The sequence below is a fragment of the Magallana gigas genome, chromosome 4 (assembly GCF_963853765.1).
Source record: "Magallana gigas chromosome 4, xbMagGiga1.1, whole genome shotgun sequence".
In the NCBI taxonomy this organism is placed as follows: domain Eukaryota; kingdom Metazoa; phylum Mollusca; class Bivalvia; order Ostreida; family Ostreidae; genus Magallana; species Magallana gigas.
In genome coordinates this window covers 15,139,562-15,153,955 of record NC_088856.1, presented here as the reverse complement: position 1 = coordinate 15,153,955, position 14,394 = coordinate 15,139,562, and the positions used below count along the sequence as shown (strand labels likewise).

General features: G+C 32.4%; 1 protein-coding gene across 2 annotated transcripts; it reads right to left on the bottom strand.

The window, feature by feature from the left end:
- Window positions 1-3,651: 3,651 nt before the first annotated feature.
- Window positions 3,652-14,180, bottom strand: LOC105326121 (cysteine-rich with EGF-like domain protein 2). Of its 2 annotated transcripts, none has more exons than XM_011425989.4 (11): window positions 13,852-14,180; window positions 13,124-13,206; window positions 12,811-12,865; window positions 12,268-12,382; window positions 11,914-12,002; window positions 11,006-11,132; window positions 10,715-10,816; window positions 10,411-10,494; window positions 9,603-9,698; window positions 8,703-8,840; window positions 3,652-3,800 (listed from the first exon to the last, which is right to left on the bottom strand). In XM_011425989.4, the coding sequence occupies exons 1-11, from the start codon at window positions 13,966-13,968 to the stop codon at window positions 3,733-3,735; spliced, it is 1,074 nt and encodes a 357-aa protein (XP_011424291.3). In that variant the 5' UTR covers window positions 13,969-14,180; the 3' UTR covers window positions 3,652-3,732. The 2 variants fall into 2 exon arrangements, with proteins under 2 accessions (XP_011424291.3, XP_011424290.3); XM_011425988.4 differs by lacking the exon at window positions 3,652-3,800 and adding an exon at window positions 7,555-7,905.
- Window positions 14,181-14,394: the final 214 nt, after the last annotated feature.

Sequence of the window (14,394 nt, the reverse complement as noted above, 5' to 3'; positions counted from 1 at the left end):
AAATTCAAATGACGTATAATTGGGGCACATGCAGAGTTTGCTTATCTATTTCCAATATTTAATCGTACAATTGCTGAAAATCATATATAGGTAACAAGGAATCACTCCTTGAATATCACGGTGATAATTTCGGTCGGGGCGTGATCAAATTTATCATAAATCCCTTCTGGCTTTATTGGATTTGATCACACTCCGACCAAATTAAAATCCTCACATCATAAAACTCAAAGAATGATTCTTCATTGTTAAAGCCATCTAGCAGAAATATGACCATTTTTTTTTCTTTGGCAGAAAAATAATATAACATAAAATGTCTTTGTGGGGGGGGGGGGTGGATTCAAAGGGGAGTGATCAGACCCGTGAATATGTGTGATTAAGTTCTATTGTGATGCAAACATTTGAGGAATAAGAAATAATTCTTTGAATATTCTGAGGTAATTGTATCGGTCGGGGCGTGGTCAAGTCAAATAAAACCCCAAAGGCTTCATGACATGATAATTTCGGTAAGGGCGTGGTCAAATCCAATAAAAGAAAGGCTTTATAATAGATTCGACCATGCTCCGACCGAAATTATCACTTCATAATATTCAAAGAATGATTCATTATTACTTATATTTATATCATTTCCAATTTGCACACTATAAGGTAGTATGGGACATAAACTAATAAACTAACTTGTAAATAGAACAAGCTTTTTAACCAGAACCAATGTGACAATTACAAAGCAAATAACATGAGTTAAGAATATAATTTATACTTCAATGTTTACTCCATTAAGAACAAGACGCCCATGGGCCACATCGCTCACCTGAGGAACAATGGGTATGATAAAATCAGCTTAATGAAGTCATAATACAAACAATCTGGACAATGTACAATAATACATGTAGATCCTGTAAAAATAAAATCCATTTTCCCCCCTGGATATTCTTATGTTTATAATCATTAGTCCCTTTTCTAAATGTAACAGGATGATTTTATAGTCATATCACATGTTGAGTATTGCAGTCCTCAAAAAGATCCTTTACAATTGTTTATATATGGGATATTAAGCTACATCAAACTCTGAACCTTCTTGTGAGGCCGAAGAATTGTCCTGGAGCCAAAGTCTTAACAATTATAAAGAATCATCTGGCTGATTAGTTTCTGAGAAGAAGATTTTAAAAGATTTACTCTATATATTCCTTTGTAAAACTTTAACACCCCCCCCCCCAATGTGGCCTCACCCTACCCCAAGGGATCATGTTTTCACAACTTTGAATCTACACTACCTGAGGATACTTCAACACAAGTTTCAGCTTTCCTGGCTGTTTAGTTTCTGAGAAGAAGATTTTTAAAGATTTACTCTATATATTCCTATGTAAAACTTCGACCCACCATTGTGGCCCCACCCTACCCCCGGGGGTCATGATTTTCACAACTTTGAATCTACACTACCTGAGAATGCTTCCACACAAGTTTCAGCTTTCCTGGCTGTTTAGTTTCTGAGAAGAAGATTTTTAAAGATTTACTCTATATATTCCTATGTAAAACTTCGACCCCCCATTGTAGCCCCAACCTAACCCCAGGGGTCATGATTTTCACAACTTTGAATCTACACTACCTGAGGATACTTCCCACAAGTTTCAGCTTTCCTGGCTGATTAGTTTCTGAGAAGAATTTTAAAAATTTACTCTATATATTCCTATGTAAAACTTCGACCCACCATTGTGGCCCCACCCTACCCCCGGGGGTCATGATTTTCACAACTTTGAATCTACACTACCTGAGGATGCTTCCACACAAGTTTCAGCTTTCCTGACTGTTTAGTTTCTGAGAAGAAGATTTTTAAAGATTTACTCTATATATTCCTATGTAAAACTTCGACCCACCATGGTGGCCCCACTCTACCCCCGGGGGTCATGAATTTCACAACTGTGAATCTACAGTACCTGAGGATGCTTCCACACAAGTTTCAGCTTTCCTGGCTTTCTGGTTCTTGAGAAGAAGATTTTTGAAAATTTCTCGAAATTTTTCATTAATTTCTAATTATCTCCCCTTGAAAACGGGTGTGGCCCTTAATTTTCACAACTTTGAATCCCCTTTGCCTAAGGATGATTTGTGCCAAGTTTGGTTGAAATTGGCCTAGTAGTTCTTGAGAAGATGTTGAAAATGTGAAAAGTTTACGGACAGACGGACGGACAGACGGACGGACAGACGGACGACAGACAAAATGTGATCAGAATAGCTCACTTGAGCTTTCAGCTCAGGTGAGCTAAAAACGATTAAGATAAATGAAGCATAAGAAAAAATTGCAGAAATGATAGCAAAAACAGTTGAATTAGGACTAGAACGTATATTTGAATAAAATAAGATAAAAGAAGCAGCACAAAGGGAAAGATACCGCTTAGAAAGTAAATTAAGATAGGAGAAGTTCAATCAAAAACAGTTAAGGACGCGAGAAGAAAAAGGAAGGGATCTTGATATTAAAAAAGAGCAGTTGCAAAGGGAAATTAAAGAACGTTTGCTCAAAATACTTCGTCAACATGCAATTTAGACAAGAGCGCCCGAAAACAGAGTATTAGAAAACAATACAGTTCCAAGTATCGTACATAAGCGAAAATGCATAACTGTCATATTTACGATGCTGTTTTTATTTGTCTTTTATTTTTAGTTATCCTGTACAGGACCTCTGATACCATTTTTGGTACCCCTCGATACCTGTATATATCCATTTGAGTTTAGGTTTTTGGCCCTCGTTTGACCAGGTAAAATCAGTTACTGCTGTTTAATAATCGTTTAACTTTAAATACAGACACAGCGTCTGAGGTGATTTAACCAATTTACTTATTCATTCTCATTCTACTTGTTAATTAAATTGTCCTGGGATAACTTTGTTGTTTCAATGTGTTTTATTTGTAATTTGTATTGTTTGAATGTTCCTTTTCATATGTAATTCGTTTGTTATGTTCGTTATATAGTTTATTATTTAATAATCTATCAAATTGAGTATAGAGTATATTCATAGGGCTGCGGTAATTGGAGTAGTAGATGTGTATGTCGTGTTTAGTGACTCTAAAAGTGTTGTGCAAGGAAATATCGTCAAAGTATTTTGTTAAGTTGCTTGTAAAATAATTCGGTATAATATTATGTCTCGTGAATGCAAGTAAATGTAATGCAGTGCTGCCACGTGTACCATGTTGTCTCACTGTTATGTACGGTGGGTCATGTGGGTCAATACTTGTATTAAACTTTATGTGTATTTAATGTGTATGTTCTGTGTACGCAGGTCCCGAATAGTGAATAATGTGCAGGAATAGAGTTGTGAAGTTTTGGTGTCTTCTCTACCTACCAGTGTCCTGACGACTGTCAGCCTTTCAATTTGTTCTGAAATTTCTTGTTACATAAATTGTGAAAACGTTACTTTTGTGTCTTTATTTATTATTTCTGGAAGTGTTGTGAAGCCTGTCGGTCAGCCCGCAACAATAGTAAAGTGATTTTTTTTAAATATTTCTTTTTGGAATTTATTTCTTGGAAAGCCATCCAGTCATAGATATCTCACGTAACCTACCATCCAAGCATACTGTAATACAATAGAAAATTTCTAAAAAATTTAAACAATTAATTTAATGTATTGAGCCTTTCTTTTAGTTAAAAATTAATCCAAACATATCAGGTCAAAACAATGGTTTTATTCATGAAAATATGAGCCTACAAAATATATTAAAATATAGCAATTAAATTAATCTGTTGTCATAACTCTTCCTTTGGTTCTTGAGAGTCTTCTGTATTTTCCTCTCCCTGATCCTTTGATGATTCGTCTAAAACAAAAAATGTTATCTTTCAAACATGAGGCGTTATGATTCAATGTTAGTTTTTTTTTCGCATGAAATACACAAGACGTTTAATTAATGTAAGACGAAGATCAAAAACATAAAAGATAAAGGTGTTGGATGATCCAAAGTGCTTTTTTGAACCAACTACTTAATTCATCTTGAGAAACGGAATAAGTATTTTTAAAAAGGTGTTCGTATGGAAACTTAAATTATCACGATAGTTCTCAACTTTTCATGATAATCGATTAATAATAAATGAAATGGGTAGAAATAAACCCAGAAATACTCATCCACTGCATTTTGAACGGAGCAGGAACAAAGATTCGTAAAGAGTATAACAGCCATTTTCCTAAGTATAATTTAATTCATTTCAGGACATTTCTCTACCCCAAGCAATAACGTCATATTCCACGATGCGAAAGTTATTTTTAATTCAAGTTATTTGTTACCGGCATTATCTAAACTTGATCGCTATGCCTAGGAGAAGAGCAAAAATAGTTTACAGAATAAAAACAGTTTCGCTCTACGGCCAAAACACACAGTGACCCCCCCCCCCCCCCCCCCCTTCAGCACATACTACATTCACTGACCGATTTCATCAAATTTATATTTTTACAGATGTAAGAATCATTACATACATAGCTTAACTAATTGATGTCTATGAGTTGAGAAGCTTTTAGAAAGCTTAATGCCCCATACGTGCACAAGAGCCCATAAACTAAGGGTCCTGAAATTCTGATTCCAGTATAGATCACCTGTCAATCAATACTACATCAATAATTATATTTACTTATTAAGTTTGCTATATGCCTATTAAAGTGAAGACGTCATTAAAGTGACCTGAAAAATAACTTTACCGAGAAATGACAGAAAAAACAAACAGGACGCCCTCTGGTGTCTAGGTTGCTCGCGTGTAATTCACAAATAAAAATTGCTGTAAGACCAGGGCTGCGTTCAAGATCGTAGCTGCTATGTCGCGATTCGTAGTTGAACGGTAAGCTAGCCTAGCCGCTACGTACATATTCGTAGCCTCAATATTTTATGCTAGGCATCAAATTCAAGATGGCCACCCAAGTTACCACTATGCAACAAATATGAATTCTATTTATTTAGGGATATTTTGTTCACCCTCAAGTTATAATGAGTTTCACAAATATGTTTCCGCTTGAAATAAACAAATTATGTCGATGTAATGAGTCTCTAGTCGAATATTTTCATCAAATCTGAAACCTAGCGGCTAACCTAGGGGTCCGTTCTCATTGATCCTGACTGAGCTAAATTGTAGTTTTAAGTAAGTTAAGACAAAGCTTCAAATATCTTTTTGACATTTTAATGAATACATTTTATAATTAAAATAATTTATGTAGAATATGTATTTAGTTATTATCAACTTTCAATTATAGTGTTTAGACATTAAAAAATTTGTATGCAAAAAAAAAAATGAACGAAAAAAAATTATTAAAGAATGATTATCTCCAACATGGATAAACAAGTTTTCCTGAAATTTGTTATGCATATCCACCATGCATTTTTGATCAGATGAACAGATGCCTGAAAAATGTTGTTTTTTCTGCTCCCAGTAAAAAAAAACATCGTTCCTAGTCATGCAGCCCATTGTTCTATCTATAGGTATAGCAGCCTTATTTTCATAAAATTCAAAATAAATTGTGTGTAAGAATATTGAACATGTTGTATCTATCTAGTTTACATCTGCTTAAAATTAACAACTGAAAGATCACTAACAATGAATGCTATCAATGTGATAGCATTACCTCATTTGACCCATTTAGTATGAGTGAGTGTTTTATAAAAGTCTTGGAGTCAATAAATGAATCACATCATTAACATAACAATCAAGTTAATATGTTTTTTTTTACATTATGTTTACTGGAATCTGGAATTTAACAATTCTTAAATTCTCAATTGTTAAATCCACTATCAATATACATGTGTATAATATTTATTCTATTTATGTTACATTTAAAAATTACCGATTAATAACTAAGCAGAGAACAAAATTGTTCTTTGAACAAAAGAATGTATTAATTCAAATGTAGATTATTAGTACATCATTTAAACATTAATAATTTTTTGTTTTTCTATCTAACTTTAAATAAGTTTACCCTAACAAAGACAAATAAACTCAACTTGACGGATTCAACATTTTATAGACCATAAGGGGTTAAACAAAATGTGATGGTATATTGGTGTGACAAAAGTAAGAAAATCATTGCTTATAATTTACATATAATACATTTATTTTCTACCAATTTGAAAATATTCAGGAAATATGAGTCAATTTAAATTGTGTAAATTGTCTCCCACTATTTTATATTTCTATGACAAAGGTTGAAAAAAAAATTCTTAAAAGTCACATGTATACTCTATAAAATTAAGAAAAGTCCCTACTAATCATTTTAAACTAATGTTCTCTTAAAATTATTATTATTATTATGGAATCTTGTGTAAATGAAAAAAGCCCCCCAAAATCATGACAGAACTGGTTAATTTTCTAACCAGTACCAGAATCTCTACAATGTTTTCTCCCTTTTTCATGAATAAAAAGTTTTCATGCAGACGAATTTAAGTCTAAATTTTTTTCCAGATTTTAATAAATTGATCAAGAACAAGAAGTTTTAAATCTATAGTATATTCTGAAAAAAGTAGAAGCTTTTGTTTAAATGAGATAGCTTGGTGATATAATTAATTCACTTGTAAAAACTGTGTGAACAGTACATGCATATTATAGCATTGAATCATGATTTTTTGAAGTTTACACTCTCATAACTGCAGCGGTGTGTGCAGACAAATTGAGTAACGCGCGTTATGAAAATTTGTATGCACACACCGCTGCAGTTATGAGAGTGTATACTTCAAAAAATCATGATTTAATGCTTATATTTACATTTTTTTTAACTTCTTGCCTTGTCTGCAAATGTGATTCATACCTTAAAATTCCTATCTTATCCTAAGGGTAAGTTAATAGAAATGGAAGAGCCACAGTAACAGCCATAAACGTGAACTTTGATTTTCGCTTGTGACGTTGCAGTTTACAGCGTTCAACGTTTGTGACGTCATATTAAAACTCGTCAATTTGACCTTTGACTACTTGTTGCATTTAGAGGCATTTAAACATCACGGAATTTAATGGAAAAACACAGTAGAATGTAAATATAGTATAATACATGTACAAGACCTGGTACAATGTTCTGAAGCATATAATAATTTAGGATCAAACCTTCTAAAAAACCAAAAAAAAAATACATATTGCTCTGCTACTTGTACATTAATATCAACATAATGCTAATATAATAGTTCTGTGATTTTCCAATAATGATAATAACTAAACATATTTTTAATGCAGTAGATGCATAACTATCAATGATAATTTTTCTACCATTTATAAGTTCAGAAAATACGAGACATATGTCTAAACCATGACAAAAAATGTTATAAATAATATAAACACATTATTTTAGCCAATTAAATAGTGTCTTACAACCGGTACCGGAATTGATTTCATTCATTCGTGTTACAAGGAATATATCAAATTCATCAGTTCAAAGTTTGCCTTAGAAATAACGATTTATTTGCTATTAATAGTAATTCTTATAAGAAGCATTAACATTAGTAAAGAGGGTGACCGTCTTAAATCCACGTTTTTGCTCACAATCACATGTAGACAACACTTAAAAACCCATTTACAACAATGTGAACACTAAACCTTGACTTGTACTCATTTTTTGCATTTCAAAAATTCCCAATAAATCAAACATGAATTACAAAATTCAACATACTGTATTGCACAATTATGATAAATGAGTAAAGTTAACATTAAAGGACAATTAGAAAGATGAACAAAATCATTTGGATTTCTCAGTTTTTGACGAAAACCATAACAAATACTGAAGATACAGTACAGACATAATCAGAATAACAAGCACCTCCCCTTTGAATAGGCGACCAAACAAAACAAAGAGACACAACACCAATAGAAAGTTCAACATAGAGGCCTGTGTAGCAAAAGAATAGATCTTTGACCAAATGCTTTTAGATTTAGTTTTCTTCTTTTTTGATGGCTTTGGAACATCTGCAAAGACACCAAAAACTTTGTTTTGAGCTCCAATGTAAGATTTTTAAACTGAACAACTATAGCTTGAAACAAATACATGCAGAAACCCCTCAATCTAAAGAATGGCTCAAACAAACAAAAATATCCAAAATAAAAGAACAATGTTATTTCTTGTGCAAACTTTGAACTGTCTGTAATGAAAAAAAAAAACTTATGCAGGAAATGACTATGCAAAACTTGAATTTTGAAACCCTTCAATTCATTTGATGGTAAAATCAAGCATAAATTCAAATCAAACACACTACATGTATCTGAGGAATTATAGGTAAAGATAATGTAAGTTTGTTTCAATCTCTGTTTTATAAGTACATGTATGAAATAATTTTTAAAGAAAAGTACAGGTATTACAACACTTATTTGTGATTAAAATGTCAGATTGTTTTAATTTCTGGCTTTGTGCACTTTGTGCAGTTAATTGACTTTCCCATCTACTTCAAGTCTTGGTAAGACTGTCAAATTTAATTAACCCTTGCTTAATTATGCTGTAAAATTATAAATACAGCACAGATACCATTGACCAAGTTTTCATTAATTGAATTTGAGATGAAAATTTTGTTAAAAAATATCTTTTTCTTGTTTCTGTTCTAGTTCAACTTGATTTAGTTGGGAAAAAAAGTTTGAAATTATTCTTTGCAGTGAAAACATTCAAACAAAAGGCACATAAACAAAAAGGGTACACTAATTAAATAATACACTAGATTCTTTGTACTATTTCTGCTCATTACAAACTTAAGGATATTACAGTTTGTAGTTACCTTTAGGTTTAGGGACACACTTGTCGTCCTGCTCTATAAACTCGTCGTTACACGTACAGGTGTAACTCCCTGGGTTATTGACACACTGCCTGTTCTCCCCTCCACACAGAGTGGTGTCCTCTGTACACTCGTCGATATCTGTCAATATTTATCAATCATTTAATATCTGAGAATATCAATATTAGAATTTTCTTAAGAGAGAATAAGATATCCCTCGTAAGATTAAGGTTTTGCTGCATGTTTTGAACTTAATATTTGTACACAAGACAAAATGAATCCATAATAAGTTTCTCAGGCACCTTTGCAGTGTGTCAAATGCAGGCTGCCACACTGATCAATTTTAGTTTTATTATGATAAGGGAAAAAATTATTTTTTTTTTTAAGCAATATGAGCTGCAATTTCATCCCGAAATTTTTTTTCGGAAATGTTATTTTCTACTAAAATGACCAAAAAAATCATGGTTTTTTAATCTCTGTTAGCCTTAGTTTTGTTGGAAAAGCCATTATAAGAAACCTTAATTGAAGCAAAATTGAATTATTGTCATCCTGTACAAAAATTGCATTGCTATATATTCCTCAGAAGAGAAATCTTTCTCCTGACAAAAATTAATGATTTTTATAAAAATACATATCAATCTTATTTATCATAAAAGTTAAGTTACATGCAGACTTAGCATACTAGCAGGTTTTTCCAGCAAAATAAAATTCTACAGCTCATATTGCTTTAATTTTGAGGAGAAAAATATGAACCAAATTCATTATTCCCTTTTTAAATTGAAGAAGATAACAAACTGTTGCAATGTATGTAAAATTTTGACTTGAGAAACTATATATGGATAAATATTTTTGGCTCCACAAGTTCAATTATGGTTTCACTAAATGTTCTGTTAGAGTTCTCACCTGTACAGGTGTTGTCAGTCAGCCTGTAGCCCTCCGAGCATTCTGTGCACTTATCAGCTCCATACTGTGTGCAGCCTTTACAGGCTGAGTGACATTCTACAACCACAGATGATAATGAACTACCTTATGATGGATAATTTGAGAAGGAAAAAATATAATCTAAAGTTTTCGTTATTATAATTACCTATAAATTGTAATAAGAATTGCACATTCAAAAATCTTTACTCGCAAATATTTACATTTTTCAGTGTCTTTGCCTGTGATAACACTATGCATCGATTATAAGTAATAAGGAATCATTCTTTGAATATTATGAGGAAATAATTTCGGTCGGGTGTGATCAAATCTATCATTAAGCCCTTTTGGGCTATATTGGATTTGATCACGCCCCGACCAAAATTATCACCTCATAATTCTCAAAGAATGATTCCTTATTCCTTAAAACATTTCGCTTTTACAAAAATGCTCATCTCTACCGTAAAACCATGAGTATACTAAATTCACCCTTTTATAAAAGTCAGTTTCATTTCCCCAATCTCAAAACTACATTATAAACTTATCAGGTATAAAAATTAATTTTTATTGCAATTCAAATCACCTTGTCCCTGTAAACTCATCATTAAAAGTTTACCATGTTTTACTGTATATCATTAATAAATCTCTCTTCCATATTACACGTTTTACTCCATCTTTGCTTGCCAACGGCTTATGATCTGCTTCTCTTCTCTTCTTCAACTCTTGGCAGATTTGGTTAAAGAGAAGATAAGCAGATCATAAACCCTTGGCTGGTGAAGATGGTTTTACTTACTTCCACAGTAAAATGATCCCACAGTATTAGAACAGTATTCATCATCAGTGCATTGGGATGAATCACTGCTACATTCATCTACATCTAAAATCAAAAAGTCCACATTACTGTACAAAAAGTTTTAAACATCAGAAAACTGATCAAAGATTAGTTTTACATTTCTGTTTTTTCAAGAATTCATTTCTTAAAAGATTCTAATGAACCGCACATGTCTGGTGTATTGGCATGTCATACTTGAAAGCCATTTAAAATCTCTTCTAAAAGTAGAATGGACACTCAGCCCATTGTTATTATTTACTCTTACCCACACAGCCTTCCTCTTCTGAGTGTGTCCAACCTGTGTTACACTCGTCACAGCCTTTAGGGCCTGCCTCCCAGCATGTTGATTTACAGGAATCATCACATTCTATCAAACAAAAAAAAAAAATTAAATCATACTGAAAATTTCTCAAACAAACAATAATGCAATGTCTTCACAATCATTGCTTTTAAACATATCCTTAAAAAGCAAAACTATAAAATAAATATTATATTAAATTATTCGGTATTGAAAAATTTCATTTTGATAGTCAATAAAGTGAATTTGTGAGCGTACTATTGCAGATTGTGTGAGTATCGTTCTTGACTTCCTCGTAATGACCATCCATACAGCTGTCACACATTTCACCACTATACCCATGATCACAGGAACAGGTGCCCTTGCCACTTCTGGTACCCGCCCCCTGAAAATAAAGCAACGGAATAAAATCAGTACAACAGAGTTTCAGAGGACCAATTATCACAACACTTCAACTTCTTCACAAATCTTTATTATATTATATCACTTTTATTTTATTTTATTATATACCCATCAATTTTCCCTTCTTATTACTGTCAATTTTACAAAGTGTTATCTGATTTTCCGGATCACCACGCTGTGGTTTTCTGATTCCATATCACCACTCTTTAAACTGATGACGTAGTACGCATTAAAATAACGTCTGTATTTTAACACGTTTTAAAAGAGTTCGTTTCAAAATAGCTTTGTTAATATATAAGTAAATGTCACACAGTTGATATTAAAAAGACAGTTCTTTAATTAAAACTTTTAAATGAACAAGGGTATATAATGAATTTATCATTATAACAGTAACTTGATCCAAAGAGCCGGATCACGTCTCGTTGCCAGATGCGGATCATCAGATCAAACTCGACGCTTCACATCTCAGTTGATCTTATGATCTGCGTCTGGCAACTTGACGTGATCTGACCCTTTGGATCAAGTTACTGTTATAATAATATATATATATCACTTGCTAACACTTGAGATTCATTGATTGGGACACTTATTTAATCAGAAAAAGTATGGTTTAAAAAAAAAGATGGCTGAAAAATCAAGGCTCTACTGCACATGCTTTACATTGCATACTGTTTTTAGATTACCTCATTGAAGAGCTATATAATTTCAAACAAACTGGAATACATTTGATTTAAATTCATAAATACGTAGACTACAGCCCTTACATCACACTTCCCATTCCCATTGCATGGTGACTTCGTTCCTCCAGGGCAAGACTTGCAGTTAGGACCGTATGTGTTCTCTGGACAGCATACTGTAACAGAGACCAGTACATTAGAAATATGATACTACAATGAGTTCAGTGCTCTACCTAACACAGTGATTGTAATTAATGTAAATAAAAAAAAAAATTTAAAAAGCAGTGGATGTATCTACATGCACTTATACAAAGGATTTGCATCTAATTTGATTCATAATATATATGTAATAATGCAGGGCTACACATAATTATTGGGTTTTTTTTTATTTATCAAATTGGCATGTCACATTTCTCAAGAACAATAATCATATTCATAAACCTTTCACATTGTCAATGCATAGCCACATAAAGAAATCTGTTCCCTTGTTTTTAGCAAAGTCAGAATGCCAGTATTTTTCCACCAATTCTTCATGTTCTTCCACAAATGTATGACACTATAAGGAAATAAAAGTCAGGAATTAAATTTTTTTTCTACAAATTCCTGGCAAACAAAAAATTCTTGACAATTCTATTAAGTACAATAACATAAACATGTATATACATTGTCATATTAATCCATAGCTTTTCACTGTTTCCTAGTTAATACTTCTAAGCATTTTGTATTGGTTAAAAACATTCATTTCTGCATAATTTTTTAAACTATAAGTTGTGTTTATTGTATAGCTCCAAAAATATTCATATTGCATACTACGACGTTGTCAAATGATTTCTAAAGAGCGATGTATTGATCTAAATCAGATTACTTTGTACAGAATTCTTAACAGTTAAATGTATCAATATTATTGTGAAGTTGATCCCATTTGAAATATTTCAAATAAAATGCAAAATCAACTGTTACAGATCATTTACTCTCAGTACTCACTTCTTTTTCACTGTTTTCACATAAATTTTCTATCACTTCCACTAATCTTGTTTCACTGCAAGAAATGATGAATCCAGATCATTTATAATTACAGTAACTGTAGCTGTCACATACATGTACTATCTATTAACATGCATCATTGAACAGTGAACAAACTACTTAAATAAAATCAATTGTGCTAGGTGTATGGTAGCCAAGTTTTTTAATACACTTATCTTATTTTTGTCATTGGGAATTATTAAAGTCAAGGTAGAGTTCTATATATACATGAACCAATACCATATCTTTCACACAAAAAAGGAACCAAGCTTACCTGTATCTGTATTTTCCTAAACTTTTTTCCTCCCATTTTGTATTGCCTCCCCCAAAATTTGACTTTGCAGTTTTCTTCAATCCCTGAAAAGAAATAATTATCACAAATTATTGACAATGTTCATTTTTTATCACTTGTATCTATATTAAGATTAGAATAAGTCTATCACATGATCTACATAACAGTATCAACAGTATCATATTGTCTAGTTTGGTACAATATTGTATCATGATATATGACACAATATTATATCATGTCATACATGTATATATATACATACAATTTCAAAATTGTTTGGTATGGTAAAATACCGATTGTGTCAAACGAATATGGTACAATATCGTATCAGCATTTTAGGAACATCAATTCATCAGAAACTTAATTAACATATCGATCAACTCTTAATATGATATCTCTTTCCTAACAAAGTTGAGATTTAGAGGAATGAATATTGAATAAGTATATAAAAGACTTCTTCTCTTTAGAGAAGTGGGCAGTCATAGCCTTCAGCCACTGTAGGTGAATGCTATGTTTATCTACTTCTCTAAAGGGAATAGTAGATGACTAACGACCGGTACATGGAGGATCTTTTTATAAGCAGACTGCCACAATACTATAGAGGAGGCCGTGCAGTCTACATGGTCTATGGGAAGAAGTCCATGATTAGTGCATCCTGCACTCATCTGTATGTTCTCAATCTAATTTTAAACACATTTGTAAGAGATTACCTCTTCAAAATTCTTTTCAACGTCTTTACAAATTTCACATTTTGTTTTCGCATGAATTCCTGAGATAAACAGAAGGCAACACAACAGTATACTTTGCACACATTTCAGATACTCCATGTCTTCATCAAGTTCAGATGTGTCCCAGCTGATTCACAAACTTGATCAGTGCCTCCACCATACATCAAACCTTCCATACAAAGCTTGTTCCTCTAATTTCTCTTTCGTCATGAATTCATTTTCATCGGCATTGAGTTAAAATTGTCATATACCGGTTAATCGCTTCTTTTCCGTTTTACTCCATGTGCGAGTTCGTGTTTACTTGCCAAATCATCATTTTCAGCCAATAGAAAAGCGCCACGATATTTTCCTCCTTTCCGATTTCTAAAATGTAAAACAACACGGTGTCCTTTCCGGAATATAGTATTTAGGTGGACTTTTATCATTGCCTTCATGGATGTAAAATTTTCTAAAGTGAATAGTTCTAAGCATCCATGGCCCAACTCCCTTTAGTAAAAATTATACTTGTGCAGACAATGCAGGCAC

What these genes read in the sequence shown, in the direction of transcription:
- LOC105326121 (XM_011425988.4), bottom strand. Translation starts at nt 13,968, where the DNA reads ATGGAGTATCTGAAATGTGTGCAAAGTATACTGTTGTGTTGCCTTCTG. An exon ending in TTGAAAAGAATTTTGAAGAG is followed by an intron (nt 13,207 to 13,851) that starts GTAATCTCTTAC and finishes ATTTCTTTTCAG; the next exon opens with GGATTGAAGAAAACTGCAAA. An exon ending in AGAAGAGGAAGGCTGTGTGG is followed by an intron (nt 10,495 to 10,714) that starts GTAAGAGTAAAT and finishes TTTTGATTTTAG; the next exon opens with ATGTAGATGAATGTAGCAGT.